This window comes from Scylla paramamosain, chromosome 27 (genome assembly GCF_035594125.1).
Source record: "Scylla paramamosain isolate STU-SP2022 chromosome 27, ASM3559412v1, whole genome shotgun sequence".
In the NCBI taxonomy this organism is placed as follows: domain Eukaryota; kingdom Metazoa; phylum Arthropoda; class Malacostraca; order Decapoda; family Portunidae; genus Scylla; species Scylla paramamosain.
Genome location: NC_087177.1, coordinates 7,292,927 through 7,317,661, shown reverse-complemented (window position 1 = coordinate 7,317,661; position 24,735 = coordinate 7,292,927). Strand labels below are relative to the sequence as shown.

The 24,735-nt window shown below is 41.5% G+C and overlaps 1 protein-coding gene and 1 long non-coding RNA gene across 2 annotated transcripts; both read left to right on the top strand.

Moving 5' to 3' along the window:
* The first annotated feature begins 1,041 nt into the window (after positions 1-1,041).
* On the top strand, positions 1,042-7,883 carry LOC135114117 (uncharacterized). Its single transcript, XR_010275222.1, has 2 exons — positions 1,042-1,293; positions 5,662-7,883. It is a non-coding gene; the product is annotated as an uncharacterized LOC135114117 (long non-coding RNA).
* A 4,354-nt stretch (positions 7,884-12,237) lies between these two features.
* LOC135114113 (uncharacterized) lies at positions 12,238-24,686 on the top strand. The gene is made up of 6 exons (XM_064029823.1): positions 12,238-12,656; positions 12,972-13,144; positions 13,833-14,009; positions 20,535-20,613; positions 21,056-21,209; positions 24,401-24,686. Exons 3-6 carry the CDS (start codon positions 13,867-13,869, stop codon positions 24,616-24,618), a joined length of 594 nt encoding a protein of 197 aa, XP_063885893.1. The 5' UTR covers positions 12,238-12,656; positions 12,972-13,144; positions 13,833-13,866; the 3' UTR covers positions 24,619-24,686.
* The last annotated feature ends 49 nt before the right edge of the window (positions 24,687-24,735 follow it).

The following is a 24,735-nucleotide window of genomic DNA, read 5'->3' as shown; positions in this document are numbered from 1 at the left end:
TGCTGCTGCTGCTGCTACTACTGTTGTTGTTGCTGCTGCTGCTGCTGCTGCTGCTACTACTGCTGCTGCTGCTGCTGCTGCTGCTGCTGCTGCTACTGCTGCTGCTGCTACTGCTGCTGCTGTTACTATTACTACTACTACTGCTGCTACTACTTCTGCTGCTCCTACTACTATTACTACTGCTGCTACTACTTCTACAGCTACTACTTCTGCTGCTGCTGCTGCTGCTGTTACTACTACTACTACTGCTGCTACTACTTCTACTGCTGCTGCTCCTACTACTACTACTACTACTACTACTACTACTGCTGCTGCTACTACTTCTGCTGCTGCTACTACTACTGCTGCTACTACTTCTGCTGCTGCTGCTGCTGCTGCTACTACTACTACTACTACTACTACTACTACTACTACTACTACTACTACTACTACTACTGCTGCTGCTGCTGCTGCTGCTACTATTTCTGCTGCTGCTACTACTACTACTACTCCTAATAATAATAATAATAATAATAATAATAATAATAATAATAATAATAATAATAATAATAAATAATAATAATAACAGTAATATAGAAAAATATATAACAATGTAATACAGACGTTCATGTCACACAACTGCAATGTGAAACGTTTCACTCAATGTTCAGCTCAAATAATGCTGTTAGCTATTTTCATGCTCAACATTCCAAACATGAGGCACAAATATGAGTTATGACAGCATCTGAAACGTCATGATGCAGCAGTTCACAACTTACCCAGTGAATGACTGACACAGCACCCGGGCAACTACACCACAAACGTTTCGGAGTCAACAGTGAGGTAGCCTGCTCGCCTCGCTACACTTGTCTCCAACAGAAATTTCACTTTCAAGAATCTCCTCGCCACTTGTTACTGGCACTGACTTTTCTCTTAGTAGGACAATCAAGCTTTTCCTCATTCACCACTTTGCACATCCTCTCTTTCAGGAATACCCATAAACCGGCGTGGGGGTCGGAAACACGTGGTGAAAGTAAGTAAATCCCGCCGAGTCAACTACATACAGCCACGCTGGCCTGAAGTGGTGCGCTGTGAGAAGCCGCGCACACACTCACACAGGTCCGTTCCTGACTCGCACCGAGCGGGTACTGCTAGCTGGTAGCCAGATGCACGAGAAGTCATGTTAGCGTTTTTTATCAACCCGCGTGGTATACACAGGTTCAGAAGGTTACTGGTCATCAATGGAAACTGACACATCAGCTTGATACACACCACGGCAGACCCAGGATGAGCTCTGGTCAAAAACAATGAGAGGTAAAAATGTTGTTGCCATTATTCACAGATGCACGCGGTGACGCATTTATGCAAAGCGATGAAAAAAACTGTAGACAAGGTTCGTCCACGAGTATTACCTGGCTCACCTCAGCAAGGAGCGGCTGCAATATGTAACTTGTTGTCAACAGTGCTTGTCATGGATCTAATCCCACAATACGAAATTTTACGATGAGACATTAAAGACGATATCGGTGACTAATATCCACGTTTTCGCAGAAGCAGATACGTAGCACTCAAATTCAAATCATTACTGAAAATACCCATTACACGTCACCGTCCTCTGTAAGTTAAGGAAGTCTTCACGGTTTCACTTGTGGACCTTAGTCTGAGTAATTTATCATGACACCACACTGTTGCGATATGTTGCTGCACCTGAAAACTGCCCGGAGAAATTTTTTGCAAAAATATCGATAACATTCTGAGTTTAGACTGTTCGACGTGTTTTCCATATAAATGTATCATGATAACCGCTCTGTCAATTATCTAAAACTGCGATTATCTTACTTGTAAGAATTAGTTTGTCTACATCGATTTCAACTTTAATCAGTCCTATGTAGGTTACTATACGAGTATGTAAATTCATTCCTCACCACACCTTTAATGCATGCATCCTATTCAGTCTCAGTGCACATTCTAAAGTCACCATAAACAAACGTCAACGAAACGGCAACCATTAAGAACAAATTTCAGCAATTATGTTAGAAACAAACAAATAACTGAATAAATAAATAAATAAATGCAAGTAAGCACTCAACAAGGCAGATGTGTTTAAAACCAGTGATATTTAACTCCAAAACAAAACAAGTTATTTAAAGGAATCACGAGACAGACTGACTCGGTGTGGGAGGGAACGACAGGTACTAGACAAGGGACGCGTGCTTAGTGTGTGGGCGGAGGGAGAGTGACGGTGGTGGTGGTGGTGGTAGGTGTTGAAGTGCTGCAGCGAATTTAAAGGAAGAGGAGGGCGTCAGGGACTGAGAGGAAAAGAGAGCCAAGGATCAACACAAGAGTCGTGTCTCAGGGTGGGGAAGGGAGCTCACCGTGCTAGCACCCGATTGTAAAAACGGCTAGTTTTCTAATGCATCCACGTTCATGTTTTTGCATTGTCTTCCATATTCAGAGCCTCCCGTATTGCGTTAGGAAATGTCGAATGTTTCTTTCCTCTCCACGTGCTGCAGAGGTATCGAGTAAATTAAGTGATCTTTCTCTTTCCTTACCAAGTGGACTACAGAAGGTGGAATTTCAGATGGAATGGGAACACTTGTTTGGTCTGGCGGAAGTAATAACTCCATTCAGGTGTTTTAATGTTCAGGTGTGTGTATGTGTGTGTGTGTGTGTGTGTGTGTGAGGGGATGGGTGTGGTGCGGTGCGGTAAAGTGATGCATGATGTAGTATGATGTGAAGTAAAGTTACTTGATTTTTAGGGCATTCAGTTTTTCCACGTGGTGAGCAGTGTTGCAAACCGAAGGATGGAAATACCCATGAAAAAAAAAAAAAAAAAAAAGGGAAAAAGAACCGTAATTTGCTTCAAACATGGCGTTGCTTGCGGTGGATTCAGCTGCACGGCCTGGTTTTCCCCTCCTGCCTGCATGACGAGAAATACTTGTTAAGTAACGCGCGAGTCGAGAATATGATTGATCTCCGCTTCAGGAGGTAACTAGCATACCTCATTCCTTTGTTACCTGAATTACACCAGTTGGTGATCTAGAGATATCTGCCTGAATCTCCACTGCACACACGTTGAATTGCTGATAAACGTAGCCATTCCAAGACTTGCATTAACTGGTAAACAGATAACAAACAACACAGGAATCGTTCAGACGCGTCTTGATCCATCCAGCTCACTCTAGCCCTCACCAGCCGTCCATATCCTGGGCAGCATTCCTACCACCTCCACATCCCCCTCCGCTTTCCAGACAATCTTCAATCCCTCTTCTTGTTTCTCTGTCTCGCCCTCACATGCAACACGACCTCAATTCACCCCGAGGCGCTCTCCACTTATCTCCTGAGCTGCTGCACCTCTCGTCCTGCCTGCATTGCCCCGCCCCTTGCTCACTGATACTTTTACTCCACCCTATGCACTCAGCCACCCATCCTTTCTTCACCACGAACAGTTTCTACTTCAAACGTAGGTACACTCACACTCTTGCCGACTTCATTGACTTATCAGGTACCCTTCCTCGTTGGACTTCTTGCCTCACCGCAGAAGACGGGGATTTCCCAAACTGCTGCTCTCCTCGTCACAATCTCTCTTAACGGGATGCCGGGAAGTGTTAACATGTCCCTTCATCTACTGAACACCTGTTGCACCCACACGTTCTTCCCTCATCCTCGCACATCATTTAGTTTGTTCATATTCTTCTTTAACATTTACCTCCCAATAACGTATTTCCTTTATAATTCAGCCCTTTCATAGGATTCTTTTCTTGTATAGTTGAAGTGAAGGTGGTTGAATTTTCCATTCACCTTTACTTCGTCACCTTTGCACTCAGAATGGCTTTTCAGAATAGATGTAGAGGCCTGGCGCGGATTGCAGGGTGACCTTCACTGCTGTGTCATGCTCCGTGTTTTAATTTCCTCGCTTCTGTTCCACGCTGGCACATGAAAAGAGTACTTGATAGATTATGATAGTCATTGAGGGCTTTCACGTCCTTGGCTGGGGAACAAGACAAATGCTCTTATACATTATTTAATGATGTAGGATCTTATAAAGGACGACCTGTTCACGGTACCACAGAAAAAAAAAAAAAGGACTCCGCTTAAAAACTGTGCCGCAGCTATTGGCATGGAGGCAGGCATCGTTAGCAAAGCTACAGTCAGAGTATCATCCTTATAAACAGGTTTTGGTTGGTTATACGGCACCCGAATAACAAATAAGAATTGCCTTGCTCGCGTATGCACCGCGGCGCCACACTGTGAGGCTGGGTGCTGACGTTGCTCAACGTCACACAAGGGAACCTCAAGGCAGCAAGTCTCGACCTCACCTCTGACTCCGTGCACCAATGACCTTACTTACAAGCATTCCGTCGCCTTATTTCTAACACCTAACTGACTGTAATGGACGTTATTAAATTATTATCAAGTGGTTCTCTCTATACTTTGTTCCTGATAAGAGATCAAGATGTTTAATAATACGGACTTAAAGGGAACGCACCTGCCAAGCCACATGTAATTGTGCCTTGAGCTTGCAACATCCGAGCCTCTAGAAAGCGAAAGAAATTAACTCGCCTTTCCACATTGTAATCGTCCACCTTCCTCTGGAGCAATACAAGTGAAGTGGGCCACCAGTCACCAAACCATGACTGCGCATGCACCGTCTATGGGGCGTCCCCTCCTCACCCTTCCTCACACCAGAAGTTACTGAGATCATCTGCTTGGTGATTAAGTGCCGTTAGATCGAGTTTACAGATGCCCTTTACCAATACCATCCATACTTTCTTACCTTCACCGTTTTCCGGTTTGAAGAAAGAAAAACAGGCCTTACTCAGCATGTTGTGCATGTCCAGTTATTGCTTCGGTAATTCGAGATTCACGAAACACGAGCAGCCTCACAGGTACTAGTACAGACGTTTTCCTCCTATTCCCTCGTTTCGCTCTTTCAAAGTCGCCGTCTCTTCATCCTTATTATATTTTTGACCTGTCTTCTTCAAGCATCTCGTTTCACACGGCGTTTTTCTCTTGCTTCGTCATCTGTGATCCAATGTTTCACTGCCTGACTCAACTTACGTCAGGCAACTAGGAACCTCATCATATGAAAAATCAATCTGTAAGATAACTGACCTTTATACACACAAAAAAATTTTATGCATACACACACACACACACACACACACACACACACACACACACACACACACACACACACACACACATTATATATATATATATATATATATATATATATATATATATATATATATATATATATATATATATATATATATATATATATATATATATATATATTGTAATTGTGTGTGTGTGTGTGTGTGTGTGTGTGTGTGTGTGCGCGTGCGTGTGTGCGTGCGCGCGCTAGCGGGTGGGTGGATGAGGGTAGGCGTTGGCCCATTATACTTTGTAGCTATTTATATATGAAGCTAAATATGAAGTCGCACTACTTTTGCGGTTCTCAGTGTCCGTTGCCATGGATGGCAGGGCTCGGCCATGGTTGCAGAGAAGTACTTTATTGTTTATGTCAACATTAAATACGAGAGCCGTCCATAAATTACTTCCACAGTGTGAGCAGCATATCGTGACACACGAGACAGAATGGCAACACTTCAGCACAAACTAACATGTCTTTACATAATTCATTGCCTTGCTTGAGATCACTCTCCTTGCTTGCAGGAACATACACCGCTAGCAGAGGTGAAGCCAAGGTCAGCTGAACTCAACAGACACTGGGTCAGGCAGCGGCAGCGTATGGAAGGAGCAAGTAACAGTCTTGTTGTGTTGGCTTGCCTCCACCAGACGCCCACGTCTTTGGGTCACATAGAAGGTCACCGAGCGGGTTTGGACACCTATCCTCCGCTGATAGTGATTCCTGCGATTTTCGTTGTTGTTGCTGATGATTGTGGTGGTGGTGGTGACGACGACACTCGGTGGTGATGGTGATAGTAGTGGTGGGAGGAGTGGTATCAGTAGCAATAGTTATTTAGGAGAGTGGTGAGCATCGCGCCAGCGGGCTAAGGGCGGCGATGAACACGGTGGTTCTGGTGATAATGATGATAGTGGTGGATGATGATACCAGTTGTGGTGGTGGTGACAGTGGTAATAGACATATGCTATTCACACACACACACACACACACACACACACACACACACACACACACAACCCCGTTTACGAAACATGATCAGCGTGACACCACAACACAGAGACACACAGCACAAAGTTCTGTCTTACGTAACTCCAGTTTGATATCAATATATCATCAAGCTCCTGAAACAAACACACGCGTGCGCCCGAAAAGATTAATATTGTGGCAGATTTGAAATAAGGAGAGAGAGAGAGAGAGAGAGAGAGAGAGAGAGAGAGAGAGAGAGAGAGAGAGAGAGAGAGAGAGAGAGACATTCTAAATAAGAGTTAAGAATTTGTAGTGCGGCTACTGGTGACGGGACAACGTTTTCCTTACAAATAGATCCACCACTTGAGAGATTATCTAATCATCACCTTCTTCTTCTTCTTCTTCTTCCTCTCTTCTAACTTTCTTTCATGTCACTTCACAGACAACCGAGCAATAATTATAAGCAGTAGTAGTAGTAGTGATAATCGCCGCTTCTGATTTTTTATCTTTTTTTTAGTTGTTTGTGCTGATTCTACTGTTCCTACTCTTGTTACAGTGCTCGCGAACACGCACACACACATACACACAGGCAAACACATACTGCACACAGTAATTCCCTATTGCGTCACCGCTTATCTCATATATCCGTGTCCTTACGTCACCAAGTGGTAAAAAGAGAAATAATAAAAAGTAGAAACAGAGTCCATTATAGCAGGAGTGTACACTTCATGTCCCGCACTCTGCCTGCCCACCCATCCCACTGACACTCCGGCAGGTGGCGACTGCTACACCAAACCCACCCGTCCTCAGCCCCTCAACCCTCAGCCCCTCGACACCACCAGGCCTGCCGCAGAGAGAGAGAGAGAGAGAGAGAGAGAGAGAGAGAGAGAGAGAGAGAGAGAGGGTGAATGAAACGGGTAATAAAAAATCTGTTTAATAATAGACGACAGACAGAGTGAAGGAGAGACACGGTAAGGATCACAGTCTTCTGGCTCGCCTCCAAGTTCCCCACGACCCTTCCTTCCTCCATACCCCACCCAGCCCCACCTCCACCATCACCACCATCACCACCACTACCACCACCACCACCATTACCTCCATCGACAGGGTTACGACACCGATTAAGGTCGCAGTTTATCTTTTCATGTTTAATCTCATTCTGATTGCATGATATTTGATTGAAAGAAAAGAAAAAGTTCATTCCACTCGGCATACAGGTTTTAGGAAATCGAAAGTATAGGATTAATTTTGTACACAAGTAGCAGAAATATTTACAGAATTTCCACTAACGTAACTTTCCTTCCTCCTCCATCTCACTACTTCTACTACTACTACTACTACCATATCTGCTTCTCTAACTGTAACACTGCTACAAATTTCACACCTAAGAGGCAGAAATCTTTCCAGAACTTCCACTAACAACTTTCCCTCCTCCTCCGCCTCCTCCTCACTACTACTACTACTACTACTACTACTACTACTACTACTACTACTACGACTACTGCTACTACTACTGCTACTACCTTCACTGCTGTGACCATAACACAACCATATACTTCCGAGCGCTGACTGCCGTGCACGGAATGGAGTTATCACATCAGGATCGCCACACAGAGAACCCAAGTGTCCTCGCACGCGCCAGTCACGTGGTCGACAGGGTGGTGACGCTGGCCTTGGTATTCTAACTCACCTGAGAAGACGAGACCCGAGGAAAGCAGGACTGTCCACATCAGCCTCATTCATGCAGATGCAACTCCTTGTATTTCATAACAATAGTATTATATTCCTATCTGTCTATTTACCTATCTGGCTATCTAGCTGTCCGTTTATTTATTTACTAATCTATGTTTATCTGCCAGCCTGATATCACTCTCGGTAGCCAATGCAAGACGTCACAACACACACACACACACACACACACACACACACACACACACACACACACACACACACACACACACACACACACACACAGAGAGAGAGAGAGAGAGAGAGAGAGAGAGAGAGGTCATCTACCTAGCACACCTGAACTCAGTATCCGCGACCACCTGGTGTCTGCCACTCACCTGGTGGACTGGTAGAGAGTGGGACGAGAAAGAGAGAGTAAAGGGTAAGAAAATAAACAGGTAACAGAGCAGAGATTATCTATATCGGGGACATGAAAGGAAGAGCAAAGAAATACAAGGAATAAATCGCCATGGCACTCTCGGAAATGACAGCATGTAAGGGGCATTTTTCGTTCACAATGTAACTTTTAGATGATTATGTTCCCTCTCTCTCTTCCTCCGTTACATAGCATTATAGGTATGGCTATAATATCACGTTCCCTTCACACATCACTGTCATACTTTGCTTCACACAACGTTCAATCTTGCATCTTTTGAGTGCGTCTCTGCGCCTCGACACGCGGCACACCAATGATGTAAGATAGCTAAGAGATGCCAGGTGCCAGCAGGCTAATAAACTCTAGTCAACCGTGTATTCGATTCCTCTCCTGTGCATTCTGAAGCAAATACTGTTTCGCCATCACCAAAGGTCGTTCACTGGTTCTGGATATTCCTATGAAAGACACATCTGAGAAAATGTATTGTGGCAGGCATTATGTAAGTTGTTAGTGTTCGAATACAACGCTGTCAGTCATGGCGACGGCCTACGCGGTGGACTAAGAGTGGTGCGAGGAAATCAACCTTAGGGAAGCTGGGTATGGACTTCAGGAAAAGAGGAATACGATACGCTAGAACACTGACCTCATAAAACGTAAAGCAATCGATGAGTGGCTTTCCTTAATATGCAGGTAATCTATTGCATTCTGTTAAGATTTTCTTTTGCTTATCATCGATTTGTGTGATACTATGTACAAACGTACTTTGATAATTAATAAATTTAGCAACCATCAAACAATATTTCCTCTTCGTTTTACACTACTACTGCGATTTTTTAACCAAAATTCAATAAGAATGAGCAATTTAACTCCGGCATTAATGGATGCCAAACTGTATATATATGTATATATATATATATATATATATATATATATATATATATATATATATATATATATATATATATATATATATATATATGAGCAGCTGACCATTGCATTTAGAATGGGCAGGAAGCGGTGGAACTGCCGTAGCTTTTTTCATCTTTTTCAGTCTAATCGGCACTATCAAATGAAAGTGAATTGCTCAGCATTATTTTATAGAACAAAAAATATCACTTAAGAAACTCCGTGAAACTTTAAATAAAATAAAATAATATACTGTTAGTGAATATGTAACAAAAACTGCACTGATACAATACGGAAAAGATTTAAGAAAACAAGTGACGAACTGAAATATAAAAGGATTAATAATTAATAATTTACGTCAGTGCTAACAAGTAAGACAGGCAGCAACATACAGAGCAAACCTTGGGATAAATGTATCAACAAGACTAACAAGCTTCACTGATTTTCTCGTCTCTATGCATAAACATATAACTCGTAAATCGCTACGTACATTACGCCCTATATGCCGCCCCTCTCTCTCTCTCTCTCTCTCTCTCTCTCTCTCTCTCTCTCTCTCTCTCTCTCTCTCTCTCTCTCTCTCTCGTACGAACGTACGAATGAAAATGTTCCTGACTAAGCAATCAAAACATGTCCAGCAATAAAAGTTTCAGGACACGAGTCATGTTGAGGAGGCGCGTCTTTATAAGTGTGAGGAAATTTGTAACCTAATCAGCCGCCCCGTGCAGGCTGCGCGAAACCTGATACTGTATATGTGGCTGCTCCAAATTCATGCACGAGGAGAATTTAGTAATAAGATATTTGTCAGGTAGAGGTTATGGCGACTTAGTGGTTCCACAGAGTTGCTTTTCAATAATGGATGCGCCAGGCTTGATGGAAACTATACAGAAGCGAGCACAACCCTCCCTTATGAGCCTCTTCGAATGTTGGTGCGCAGTTGTCGCTACAGGCTTTGATTGGTTGGTTCTGCGGCAGCATCATGCGTGTTCAATAAAGATGTGCCGATCAAGGACAAGAGATAATGGAAAGAACTGTAAATCTATGCCACACGAGTACACCTCCATATACAATAATCTATGAATCATGATAAATGTTTACATGCACACGGTTTCAATGCTTCAATTGCTTTATTTCCTTTTATATTATGAAGAAAATGCATTGATACTAAACATAAATTTGGTAACCATACACTAATTAACTAGTTCTTTTTTTTTCCTATTAATAAGACGCACGAGGTATTGTGATAAACTTTTTCGTAGTAGCTATTGGCTGAAATCTTAATCCTGTTTTACTGTTGCTTAGAGATATCAAGCACAACACTTAAGTAAGTTAAGAAGCATGAGAAAGATCACTTCCACAGTACAGACAAATACTAACCTCATAAGCAGGTTTTTGCCTTGAATCTGCGCTCTCTCTCTCTCTCTCTCTCTCTCTCTCTCTCTCTCTCTCTCTCTCTCTCTCTCTCTCTCTCTCTCTCTCTCTCTCTCTCTCTCTCTCCTCCCCCCCCCAACCTGCTCGTTCAGCGCGTCCTTGCCCTGGGCAGCACGCACCTACTGTTCTCCTTGAGTCAGAGTGTGGTGGGTGAAAGGTCTCAGCTTCACCCATAGATCGGATCATGTGGACTTCAAACTCTCCGGGAGGGAACACCTGATCATCACAAGTCAAGCACGTGATCGTGAACACCGTGCTTGAATATCAATCACTCTCACTCGGCGAGAGAGAGAGAGAGAGAGAGAGAGAGAGAGAGAGAGAGAGAGAGAGAGAGAGAGAGAGAGAGAGAGAGAGAGAAAGGCAGCACATAGCACGTAGTGTACATACTTGTATTCGATTTTTTCTTTCGCTTTCGAAAATGAGTTCCTAGAGACTAAATCAGCCTGCTCAGCTCGCCATCACGAGAACAGTACACTTACGCACGCACATACCAATGTAGTATGCGTGGAACACGTCATTTTTTCTGATTAAAGGGTATAAAACGAACTGCTAACACAAGGAGGCTTCTTATGTCCTCAAGCGGGTATATACTTGTGTGTATGTGTATGTGTGTGTGTGTGTGTGTGTGTGTGTGTGTGTGTGTGTGTGTGTGTGTGTTTGTGTTTGTGTATGTGTGTGTGTGTGTGTGTGTGTGTGTGTGTGTGTGTGTGTGTGTGTGTGTGTGTGTGTGTGTGTGTGTGTGTTTGTGTGTGTTTGTGTATATGTGTGTGTGTGTGTGTGTGTGTGTGTGTGTGTGTGTGTGTGTGTGTGTGTGTGTGTGTGTGTGTGTGTGTGTGTGTGTGTGTGTGTGTGTGTGTGTACTCGCTCCACATGCATTTTTATCCATAGTCCTTTAGTCAGGATTATATCAGCGTGGACAGCAGTTGCAATTACGTATTAAGTACATATATTGCTTTCTCAGCGAATCAAAACAACTATTACGTTAATAATGTGCAATCATGTATTGCCAGGAAATGTTTCATTGTTCTTCATTGAATAGTAATGAATTTTGTAAAGGCAATATTACGTAGCATTGAATCTTCAGGCATTTAGTGAAGTGCTGCGGGAGGATATGATGGGCTTGCTCATCGGAGTGACGCACACACGGCGACAAGTATTTGTTCTCCAGACATGCTTTATTTTCATAATCGTTTATATATTGCCTTGTTTAGAATTCCTTCCTACCGATCAAAATATGAATTTTTTCTCTCTCTCTCTCTCTCTCTCTCTCTCTCTCTCTCTCTCTCTCTCTCTCTCTCTCTCTCTCTCTCTCTCTCTCTCTCTCTCTCTTTCATCTCTCCTTCCCTCTCTTTCATCTCTCCCTCTCTCTCCCTCATCTCTCTCTCCTTCTCTCTCTCTCATCTCTCCCTCCCTCTCTCTCTCTCATATATATATATATATATATATATATATATATATATATATATATATATATATATATATATATATATATATATATATATATATATATATATATATATATATATATATATATATATATATATATATATATATATAAGAAACACGTGTCTAACTTGTGGTTCACTCTCAAAAGTCGACTCACGGCTGAGCCTCTGCAATCATGTTGCCTTGCGGATTGATCGATAGATGCGTACTTACGGAGCCAGGGAAAGGTAAACTGTGGAGAGCCAGGTTTCACCGCAGTAAGATGTGCTTTTTGCTTATCACGGTATCAAGAGCTGAACCCCAACATTTCGCTTACCTCGCATGTTAGGTAAAGACTCTTTTATTCACTTAATTGACGAGTCATTATCTAACTGGCGAATTTAAACAAAAATTTTGGTTGAATATGTGGCACGATGTGCGTGATCTGTGTCCGTGCAGAAGATATAAAGGCGACCACACATTTTGTAGGATTAGGGGAACATGGGTCAACTTAAACGGCCTAAGTGAATAAACCTGAGGACAATGATCAACAGGGTGTCGTTGTTGGAGTTCAAGTGGATGATGGATGGTGTGACTCGGTTGTTGAGGCGGCACGTCTTGGCACTTTGTACGATTAGGGCGTTGAACCTCATCCTCGACGGAAGGAGCGTCAGCGGCGGAGGTCTGAAAAAGGTCAGGGATGCTGGCTTAGTCGGGAGTTATTGTATTCATGACTGCCAAATCGCTGGTGTTAGCAGACCCCTTGCTGTGTTTATTTTTCCCTTCATGATCCAGAGTTATGGTGAAGTCAGCTTGAAAAGGTTAATGCGAGGGAGGTTGGTCATTACATTAAAACAGCACAACACATTTTGCAATCTTATGAAGTCTTTACCTTTTCGTGAATATGAACATTATATTTTGAAGAAAAAACACAAGGTATCAAAATCCAGCCAATTATATTTTTTTGCTGCCATTGCGTGTTCTGCCTACCACTGAGGCATCACGCAGGCCACTGGTGCACCTTGCTGCTGGTGCTGGTGCTGATAACACTGCTAGTCAAGAGAACAAGTTCGGGCCACACAGTTGGGGGAAGCAGGTGGTGCTGCAGGCTGCAGACGCAGGGAATGGAGCGGCAGCAGCGGTCGCGGCAGTGTGGCGCGGGACAGCGACCAGGAAGGAAGGTATGGTAATTTTCGTTATTCATGTCATCTTCACGTGCCGTAATCTGACACTTAGAAGACTATTGTTTTTATGATGTGTTTATTGTTTGTCAAGCATGTTTCCGTATTTGTTATATCTTATCTACCTCAACAGTCCATACTATTTTTTTTCATAAATCTACCGAATTAAGACATAAGAGGATTTAGTGTTCCTGCGGCTAAAGTTTCCATGTTGAAAACGAGGTCATGAGACTGGCCTGAGCCTGGCATTTAAGTTTTTTAGACTTCGGCTACTTCCGTCAATTAAGTCTGCGGCATATCATTATACGCGAATCACTTGTGATTAAGGAAATTACGATTTTGAAGTAAAGAGATGATATCCATTCAGTTCTGACGGGATTACGATAAATAGTTACGCATATATGTGTGCTGCGGTAAGTCAGACTCTGGAATGATGGCCACTACACTTTTGTGCTGCAAGCATCTCAGGATGTCCAGTTAAACCAAAAGTAAAGTTGAAGATATACGACGGGATATTTAGTATTAGTTTCTTTCATATGACAAAAGAAAACTGTACTCCTTCTCTCGCCTCTTAAAAGACATGTTCGAACTCTTAAAAGAAATGCTCAAACTTAAGTACAATCATTATCATTTCCGCAGTTATTCGATACTTGCAACATCACCTCATTCTTTTCTCTCTCCTTTGCAGCAGCCATTACTACAAATCGATGGGATAGAAAAGTATGGGAAAGTTCGACGCCGAGGAATATCTGAGACAGTTGCAGGAGGCAGGAACGGAGAAGAAGAGAGGAGGAGCTCCCCAGACCACCATCAGGCATCGCTTCACCTTATACTCAAACGATCCAGTGAAGGACGATCTTATCTGGTATGTTTCCAGACAGGTGATAAGGGCGGTGATGGTGATGGTGGTGGCGTGCACATACTGATAGTGTCTTCAGTAGTTAGTGGTGGTGATGATGGTGATGAATGTGAGGTGAGAGAGCGGTAATTCATTCATCTCATTTTTATTTATCTATTGTACTGGCAGTTGTAAATGGAGATAACAAGGATGAATGCAGAAATATAGGCTTCGTTGTGGAAGTTATGACAAGGATGGTACGGTTGTTCTGGGAAGTGATATCACAATGTTCAGTAAATTCCATGTTTTTTTTTGTTTGTTTGTTTGTTTGTTTGTTTAAATCGGATGTGAATTAAAATAAAGACTAATGGACTGCTTGGTATTTAGAACTTTAAAAATATCATGAGGAAATGATGATGTGATAACTGTACGTAGCTGCTGGATACTGTTATTTTTTTTATTTAACTTATTTTTTTACTTAATTTAATTTTATGTATTGATTGATTTACTTATTCTATTTATATATTTATTTTAATTCATTCATTTATTTATTTTTATTTTTTTATTTTATTTTATTTTATTTTATTTATTTATTTATTTATTTTTATTTTTTTTATTTTTTGCTTGATATCACAACTTCGAGCAAATACAATGTCGCAGTCCTGGCAAATATGACGTAATGTGGCCACAGAAATTTGACGCAATATTAGCCGAGGTAACAGTGCTAGCCCAAGGTGGTGGTAGTGAAGGTGGAGGTGGCAGTGAAGGTGAAGGCGCCTGATGAGGTGGTGATGTGTACCGAGGCAGCAGTTGCGGTGACGTCTGGGGCGGCAATGACTGTAATTGTGATAATATGTTGTCTTTTTTTTGGTTCCTTCTTCGTGACGGTCGTGGCCACAATCCTCCCCGATCCCTCCCTCCCCCGTTTACCGCCCGCCTCACGTCATCAGGCACACAACACACGTAAATCATGCACTCCCTCTCCCACCCGGCCCCCCAGAGACAAAAGTAAAAGAAAAAATGGAAAAAAAAAAGAAAACAACAGTAACACTAACAGATAACACAACGAACAGCACACCGGACACTCAGCGTACTCACACAATACACTAAACATCCGGTACATGATGTGTACATGATGGCCAGCAGTTTAGTACAAGTGAATACTGACCACCTTGCACAACGTGAATGAATACGAACAAGAAAGAACACACATGAATATATTTCGTCTTTAGTTAGACTTTTTGGTACCTAAAAATATAATTAAATAGAAACATAACTAAGTAAATAAACAAATAAATAGAGAAACAAATAAATAAATAGATACGTCACCCACAAAAACGCAACACACAGCACGTCAATCACCACCGACCACAGACAACACATGTGGACACAAGCCAAGCAGGGAAAAAATACAAAATAAAACTTTAAACACATTTCCCATCATACATCATGCACTCTGGTAAACAAGCACAGCACACACAACACACAGGCACTCCGCAAACATACATCTGAATGAACACATGCCATGGACATTGCACATTGCACACACGACTGCCTGTCTCGAAACAAAACACACCTAAACACTTAATACAGCACATCACTCAACACCGAGCATATAGCTTACGTAAGATAGCCAGCAAAGAATACGAAGTGCTTCAGATTAAATGATAACACAAACATGAAGCGCAACGGAAATGTGGACACAGGATACGAATATAACATCAAGGTAGAAGATAATGGACAGCCTAACGCACCTCAGCAACTACCACACTGCACCCATTACCATTAAACAAATAGTACACAGCTTGCACACTAGAGAAATGAACACGCAGTAGAAAGAACAAAGCAAATGAACACTCAGAACACAGGATAATGCACATGAAAGCCAGCACACATTACTCATGAACACGAGGACACAAAACAGTGCACTTGAACACACAGTAACACATAAGGGATCCCAGCACACAGCATGTCAGGTACGCATACTCTAAAAACCACTGGTGAACATGCAGCACACAACTCACACGATCACCCGCCGCACACTATACATAAAAACATCTTGCACCAGTAAACACAAGCAAGGAAAGCACAGGCACAAGACACACGAACGGCCACCACATGACACAGGATCATTCATCAAAAGGTAAAGCTAAATTCCTTCATTGCTAAGCTATTTTCTTATAATCACTAACAGTTTGCACTACGGTCTCTTGAATAAAATCACGTGACCAAGAAAAAAGGTAAAACTAAAATAGTCTATTCACTTTTATTACTACGTCCATATAAACAGTTTTTCAAGTGCTCTAGTGTTAACAAAGGACAACAATAACAGCACAAGGATTAAGCAGCGCGTCAGTTCACATAAGACCCTAAGACACACATAGCACACAGGAACACCCAGCACAAAGCAGATCACCCAGCATGCAGCAGATATTAAACACTCACCACACACTACAACGGTCCAGCAAAATAAAATGTTATACGAACGGAATAAAAATCATACGAACACACATCACACATGCACACCAATTACAGGGCACAGCAGACATGAACCTTCTAACAAAAGCTCACAATAAAATCTAGCCAAGACCACAGCACACATGGATGTCCGACGCACAGGATAAGGCACATAAAGACACGCCACTCAGCCTCTGTCGTTATATATGAATATTTATTTATTTTTTTATTTTTTTTACGTTTTTTTACGACTTGAGCACATTCAGAATACTGGAACGTACTATTTACAACAATATATCTAAAAATTAATTGGTTGTAATCTTTTCGTAGCTTTTTTTTTTCGATTATCTATCAAGAGACCACTTTTCTTAACATTTATCAATAACTCTTACCTAATCACTGCCGGTGAAAGAATAAATAAATAAAGCTAATGCATCTAGTACAAACATCATAAACAGCACGGAGCTTTTGCAGAACACACACACACACACACACACAGATGAAACGCCCTTAACCGCTGTCTCTGTAAAACAACAACAACAACAACAACAACAACAACAACAACAACAACAACAACAACAACGACGACGACGACGACGACGAAGACAACGACGACAACAACAGTAACAACAACAGCAGCAGCAAGGAATGAAGATCACAAGGAAGGAAAGCAGAGCAATGTCACTACAAAATTATTTGAGACGCGTATAATTTTTCTGGCTTTCAAACCTTATGTGATGAGGTAATTGCGATGGTTTGTTTGCTGCCCAGACAAACCCTGGACGCTGCTTGCCTTTGTTGTTGTTTGTTGTTGCTGTTGTTGTTGGTGGTGGTGGTGACGGTGGGGTGATGGTGGAAGTGATGAAGTTTTGTTGTTGGTGTTGCTGCTGTTGTTGTTGATGATGATGATGGGGTGATGACGGTGTTGTTGTTGTTGTTGTTGTTGTTGTTGTTGTTGTTGTTGTTGTTGTTGTTGTTGTTGTTGTTGTTGTTGTTGTTGTTGTTGTTGTTGTTGTTGTTCTTCTTCTTCTTCTTCTTCTTCTTCTTCTTCTTTTTTTTCTTCTTCTTCTTCTTCTTCTTCTTCTTATTATTATTATTATTATTATTATTATTATTATTATTATTACTCTTATTGTTACTACTACTGCTAATGTTGTTGCTATTCATGATATAATGATGATGATGATGATGACGTTACCGGGAAGGGATGGTTGGAATGACGACTGTAATAAAAACACTACCAGTCTTTAACGCCGGTGATGGAGCCGTTAACAGTGGCGGGGCTGACACTGTAATGGGTGTGATGATGGTAGTAGTTAGGACAGTTATGGTCATTAATAGACGGGAAGGGAAGGAAGTAGCTCGCCAGATAGTCTTCATAATGAGCTTATCGTATTCATGAAGCTATGGCATGTTTATCTTACATTCATTATTATTATTATTATTACCATAATCATCATTAGTATTACCGTCATTGTCATCATTAGCGTTATTGTCGTTAATGTCATGCTTGAAGTTGGTGGTGTTGCCCTCGTCGTTGTTGTTGTTACTATTAATTTATTATTGTTTACTGCTACTATTACAACAACAACAACAACTACTACTACTACTACTACTACTACTACTACTACTACTACTACTACTACTACTACTGCCACTACTCCTACTACTACTATCACCTTCCTCCTCCTCCTTTCGTTCTCTTCTCGCTCACTGCCAGACAATTATTAAATTACACTTGGGAATAAGACACCTGGCACAGCTGTGATTCCCAAAGCCTGCCCTGCGCCAAGTCTATTCAATAAGTAGAATTGTACAATTGAACTCGTAAATTGCACTTTTCGTAATTCATTCATCTTTATTATGAATATATGGAACGCTGTATGTTCTTTCCAGCTCTTCCTGTTGATTTCCACTTGGGTATACTGTACACCATCTCTGATCTCCGTCGTAAACATTCATACCTTCACGCACACAAATACTAGTGCGCCCCCGGATTAGTAGTCTCTCGCACCTGGCACGTCTCGCTGCAGGATTACAACTCCTTGAGTAACATCCGTATCTATTTTCCCCTGAGTAAACCACGACTGCACTGCAGCAGTGTAACCCTTGTAAAGCTCATGTAAAGTCTCATACCGATGGAGGAATGGGTTGAGTGCGTAATAATATACCTTACTATGAAAGTGTGACTACCTCAAGAAAGTTTTATAACCGCTGTCTCACAAAGTGGATAAGTCCATCCTTCTCTTCGCAGAAACCATTGGGCCGCAATTCACCAGCTGAGAATGGCTTACGTTAATATGATTGTACTGGATACAGTTATTGCCTCTCGCACAACCGCCACCCGACAGCCGACCAGCCACCCCTTGCCACCTCCTACAGAGGCATCAACGGTCAATAATCCTACAGAGTAACCCTTGAGCACTGATGTAAAGGCACTAATGCTTCAGCACAACTGGCTAAAAGTAATAAAGAATATCATGAAATCGGCTGTAATAACAGGATCTTGTATTTTCTCACATAAAAATCATATACTAAAATATGTTCTAAGCATATGCAACAAGACATAAGCAAGTAAATACGTGCTCGGAACTAAGCTGGTCAATTTTTTTTTTTTTTTTTTTTACTCTTTCTTTGAGGAGCGGCAAGTTGAAAGAGGCGTTGTCTCACATTTTTTGTGACCTTGGTCAGTCTCCTTGACATGTAAAAAATGCCTTCAGCCGATGAAACCAACAAAATATACAACAAAATCATCGCTATTTTCTTCGTAAATATTACCAAATCAATATCATTGCAATATAAGTTGAAAAGAAAAAAAAATATAAACATTGGAGCGTGTTTTTACAAATATATAATTACTTTGTTGCTCATCTCAAATTCCTTCAATCATGAGAGTGGACTTGGTGCTAACAGAAACGATAGTGAGTGTGGGGATGGTACAGACAGTGGCAATGTTAGTGGCGGCGGTGATGACGGCCTGTATGGCATGGATGACTGTGCATGGTGGCAACAATCTATACATGAAAGTGGCGGTTCTGCCATAATTAGAGATGAAGTGTGCAATGACGAGATAAATTATTTTGTTTTAACATGTGAGATAGAAAGGTGGCCAGGAGTGTGCTAAGATTATTATATATAGAAAAGAGATTGAGAGGAGGAGGAGGAGGTGTGTGTGTGTGTGTGTGTGTGATGATAAATGTGTGGTGTTAAGCTTTCATTAATAACAGTAGGAGTATCATAGGTGTAAAGACAGCAAGCAAGGTACAGAGAGAGAGAGAGAGAGAGAGAAAGAGAGAGAGAGAGAGTGTGTGTGTGTGTGTGTGTGTGTGTGTTCTTTTCCCTCACAGCTGTACGTAAAGCAGCGTCATTGAGCTTCGCAACCCCTGGACTTATTTTTGATACTTTCCCCCAACGCCTGCTTCGGTCCCTTTTCTCTCCCTCTTCCCGTGGCCTTTACTTTCGCCCCACAGAGACTGACCTTTCCGCCAACTCGTCCCTCGCTCCCATTACTGTTATTCGGTCACCATAATCCTCCCCCACCCCCTCCTCTTTCTCCTCCTCTTCTTTCTCCTTCACCTTCTCCTTTCTTCTTCTCCTCCTTCCTCCTCCTCCTCCTCCTCCTCCTCCTCCTCTTCTCGGGCTGCCTCAATCGTCAAAGTTCATCCCATCAGGCAAGAACGTTCTGTACGAATCTCGTAGCCTATATACAAGGTGATGATGATGATGATGGTGGTGGTGGTGGCGGGGTGTGTGTGTGTGTGTGTGTGTGTGTGTGTGTGTGTGATAGGGGGGATGAACGTGCAATACTTATTAGAAACCTCGTGTTCGTGCACCCTGTCGTAAAGTCTTGCTTAGCTACGGGTTCTGTTGTGTTGTGTGGCCGTCAGACAAACCCATAAAGTTGGTTTCTCTAATGGGAATAATGACATCTGCCTACCTCGGAAGTTATAATAAGCAATTAATCATCATCAAAGATCAAACAAAGGATTAAATTTGCTTTCACCTAAAGAATATGAAATGTGTACATAATCTGTAGCAACTATTATCGTATCCTTTCCAAACATCCCCGATATGACCTCCCGTTCATGTTTACAGGCGGGCTGTGGTGCATGGCGAGACAGCGGCTGATCGCAGAAGGACCACGGATTACGGCCTTCTCCAGCGCTTCTACCGAGTGAGTCTCACCTTAAGAGGACATGCATGTTATATTAGGTACAAAAATATTCCCCATTCCTTCCAACACCAGTGAAGGGATGTCTTCTTTCACGGGTACATCAAGATTCGTGAAAGAGTGTAATGAATCGATTGTGCATATGGTCGTTCATTCTAAATCAACCATTAATGTTGCCATGTTAATGTGGGGTGCACTTACAGATTATCTTGCATCCACGATGGTCTGATGTTCTGTCTCAGGAGATAAGACAATCGAATGCTTTATTATCAATGATATCTTATGATTTATCAGCTAATCTCCATTGTGTTATAACCTTATGAATCTTTTCTATGAATGTTACGTCAAATCTATTCTAAGCATGAGAGTCTTAGATTTTGTTTTCTCTTGTGGACTCGAAATATCACCTGATTATAAATGCGGGTCTTTTGTCATTACACCCCAGGAATCGTCGTGGCTTGGCAGCAGTGAGAGCAGCGCCTCCCTGACCTCAGGTAATGGACAGCGACAGGACGGTGACGCTGATTCCTTTCTAAAGAAACTGCAGCTTACTTATGGCCATGTCGCGCAAGGTCCGCCGCCACCCACTACTTCTAACGGTAAGTGATGTCCCTAGGAAGTCAAGAAAATATATTCTCTTAGCCTTCGCAGCACTAAGGGAGCACTCTAAGGGGCGGAGCCTGGTTCAGCCTTTGTTTACATATGATCACTCAGGTGAGACACCATCATTCCTCTCTCTCTCTCTCTCTCTCTCTCTCTCTCTCTCTCTCTCTCTCTCTCTCTCTCTCTCTCTCTCTCTCTCTCTCTCTCTCTCTAATCATATAATAATATGATCTAGGTACATCATGTATGATAGCCGGCATCAGAACTTGTTGAAGCAGATGATGTGTAACTTTGATTTCCACACACACACACACACACAAAAAGTGCAAAATAAAGATTATAAACCGTTCATCTATTCTATCTGACGAAATTTACTTTAGATGTCAACTGAAAGACTTCAAAATCATTCCTCCAACTTTCTCTGCAACACTCGCCACCTCATTTCCTATCTGAAATAACGCCCTGGTAGTTCTAATACTTATCCATGATAATGTCCGCAACAGTAACCTAACCTAACTGACATCTGATGAAGAATTAACATAATCTATATCTCCATCTGTTGTAGTTGTTGAATCAATGTAGTTGTCATGAAATTTTCTCTGTGGTTTTCTGGGTTGCTTCCGTTTCTGACGTCGTTTGGGTTTCCTCTTTTTTTGTGTCTTTTCCTACTGTTTTGTCTTATTTTTTTTTCTTTCTTAGCTGTTTAACACATTCTTTATGTGTCACCACTTCACTATGGGTGTTTATTTTCCTTCTTGCTTTCAGAGGAGTTTTACCACATCGCCCTCTGGACTGAAGAACGTGCTGCAATGTTTTCTCTGTTTCTTTTGTTGCTGGGAGGATATTGTAATTCATTCCCTTAGGAGCCCTTGCTTGTATCTCACTAACGATTCTAAAACTTAATTCCCTGGCATACAAGGCCTCATTAGCCTGTACTTATTTGACTACATTATCATTGAGGAGTGTTTATGGACCTGTAGACTGTGAAGCTCGCCTTGACATAACTGGAGATAGTGAGGCTTCCCTTGATGTACCTGGATACTGGAGATGGTGATGCCTGCCTTGACATACTTGGAGATAGTGAGGCTTGCTTTGACGTACCTGGAGACCGAAAAACTCGCCTTGATGAACCTGGACTTGATGTTGTTATTGGAGGTTCCCATGATACACTTGAAGTTGGGTCATTTTCTTGTTCAGTGATTTCTGTTTCTTGGGCATCTATAGCATTTGAGGTTGGAGTAAGTATTGGGCTGTTATTAGCGTGCACAGGAGATCTTTGGTCTTTTCACATTGTGTATGTTTTTAACTTAATGGGATCAAGTCTGTCTGTCTTATATTTTTTTTCTGAACTTTCTAACTTTAAAACTTGCTTTAACATCGCTCTCAGATAATCCCTGCTTCCAAACTTTGCAGAGCATGTTCACAAAGCCTCTGTTTTCTAGAGGTTTGCGGGCCTCAGTCTGGTGAACCAGTTCCATCAGATTTCTTTCATAGTAAGCCTTAAGAGGGGCAAAGCAGGCCACATCTAATGGTTGCAAAAGATCAGTGCAATGTGCTGGTAGCTTGATAATGGAGATATTTTCATTAATGGTCAGTTGAACTGTCTCCGAAGATGTGTGACTGAGATGACTATCTAAAATCAACAAAATTGAACAATTGTCTTTAGTTGTTGTTTTTTTTTCGAGAAAAAAATTTGAACTCATGAAAAAAAAAAGCATGTTGGGGTAAGAATAAATCATCATGTGGGATAAGAAAAAAAATATTAGTAACGTGAATTTTTCTTACCCCATATACTGCACATATTTGGGGCAAAAATAAATCCCCCAACCCCACAAGGCGATGTCCTATCACATTACAAACCAAGGGGAGATGAGGGGAGGTGTCTTTCTCAATTATTCTTCCCCGATTATCATGATCCTGGAATGCATTTGGGGAAAAAAATCAAAGTTTGTTATGATCAGTGGAAAGTTTTTACAAAGTTTTTTTTTTCGTTTGGTTCCACTAAAGTGTTAATAATGGTCACATTTTCGTTATAAAGTATTAGGAAAATATAATTCTAAAACTTAAAGAGTTGCTTTAACATAATATGGTGGTAAATTATTTAAATTCCATGAATATTGTAGGGTTAAGAGGAGGTTTATTTGTTACCCCAAACACCCCGCATTATTCTTACCTCACTTTATTCTATATTATTATTATCATTATTATCATTATTATTATTATTATTATCAAAATCATCATTATTAGTATTATCACTATTATTATCAACATCATTAATCATCATCATCGTCATCATCATCATCATCATCATCATCACAATTATCATTATCAGTCTTGTTTTTCTTTTCTTTTCCTTTACTTTTTTTTTTTTTTTTGCGTGTAGGTAGGGGAAAAAAAAAAGTCTCGGGTGAAGACTTCCCAGCTCTCCAAACTAGTCTCAGAGAAGGTTTGCTGTACCATAAACAGGGAAACACTAAGCTCCACAATATTTTGGACAGAATGGTCATGGCATCTGTTCCTGTACGCATATTTCATTTGTACCAGTCATGGCCAAAAGTCTATCATCGTGACATACTTCTTTACACTATTTTTTGCCTTCTCTCAGTCTTAAGTTCTCTGATCGCTGACGGTCTTCTAATCTAACTTAGTAGCTATTATAATCTAAGGCAGTAAGAGAGATTTACTTAATGGAAATCAGAAGATAATGGAAGTGAATGCAGAAAATTACTCGATTTCTGACCATAACTGTACCTTATTTTTTGCGTTAATTTGAGTCATTTTGGGATCATCTTGTATCTTATTTGTTGCGTTCAGCTGTTTCTGGATATTTCTTTAGTTGAAAAGACTCATTTGGAGGTACACTTGCATAGCTGTTCCTCTCTCATAAGTCTACAACAGTCCTGTGACAATTACATCGATGTTCTGTAATGCGCCACTTGACTTTGCACTGATATTATGTGCAAGACGCTAAGCTAATCGGTCTAACCTGAACACGGCTACATTTTTCTTCTTAAAATCCTTGGAATTATTTTCGGGGATATTTCTCTAAGAAACAACGAGCTATGCAGTGATTCAGCATCCTGATGGTTTCATTTTTCCATACTTTATTTCAGATCTTGTCAAGACCACCAGAACATTATGAAAGCGTACTCTGTCTTATGATTCCAATGTCTTCTTTATCCCACAGCGTGTATTGGGTGGCGCTCTTCATTCCCAGAACTGAGACTGGAGCGGTACGGCAGCAGAGTCACGGAACATAAAACATCTCGAAGCACAGAGCCCTCTCTCGCTCAGAAACACGAACCGCACCAAGAAGATAAGCACGCCACAACACATACCCCTCGCCCCGCAACGAATCACACTTGTCGAAAACAATCACGAACCAGACAACACACAGTAAAATAAAAACACAGAAAAATTTACGAGGGAAAATAGAAAATTATGCCGGTATATGAAATGCAATAAAGCTGTCAGTGATATTATTTATTCTGTCCTTCAATTTAAACATCCTTTTAGGAGGCT

Bases quoted from the DNA above. Each gene is read 5' to 3' on its own strand.
- LOC135114113 (XM_064029823.1), top strand. From the start codon at position 13,867: ATGGGAAAGTTCGACGCCGAGGAATATCTGAGACAGTTGCAGGAGGCA. The intron at 20,614-21,055 runs GTGAGTCTCACC...ATTACACCCCAG, and splicing joins TTCTCCAGCGCTTCTACCGA to GAATCGTCGTGGCTTGGCAG. The intron at 21,210-24,400 runs GTAAGTGATGTC...TTTATCCCACAG, and splicing joins GCCACCCACTACTTCTAACG to CGTGTATTGGGTGGCGCTCT.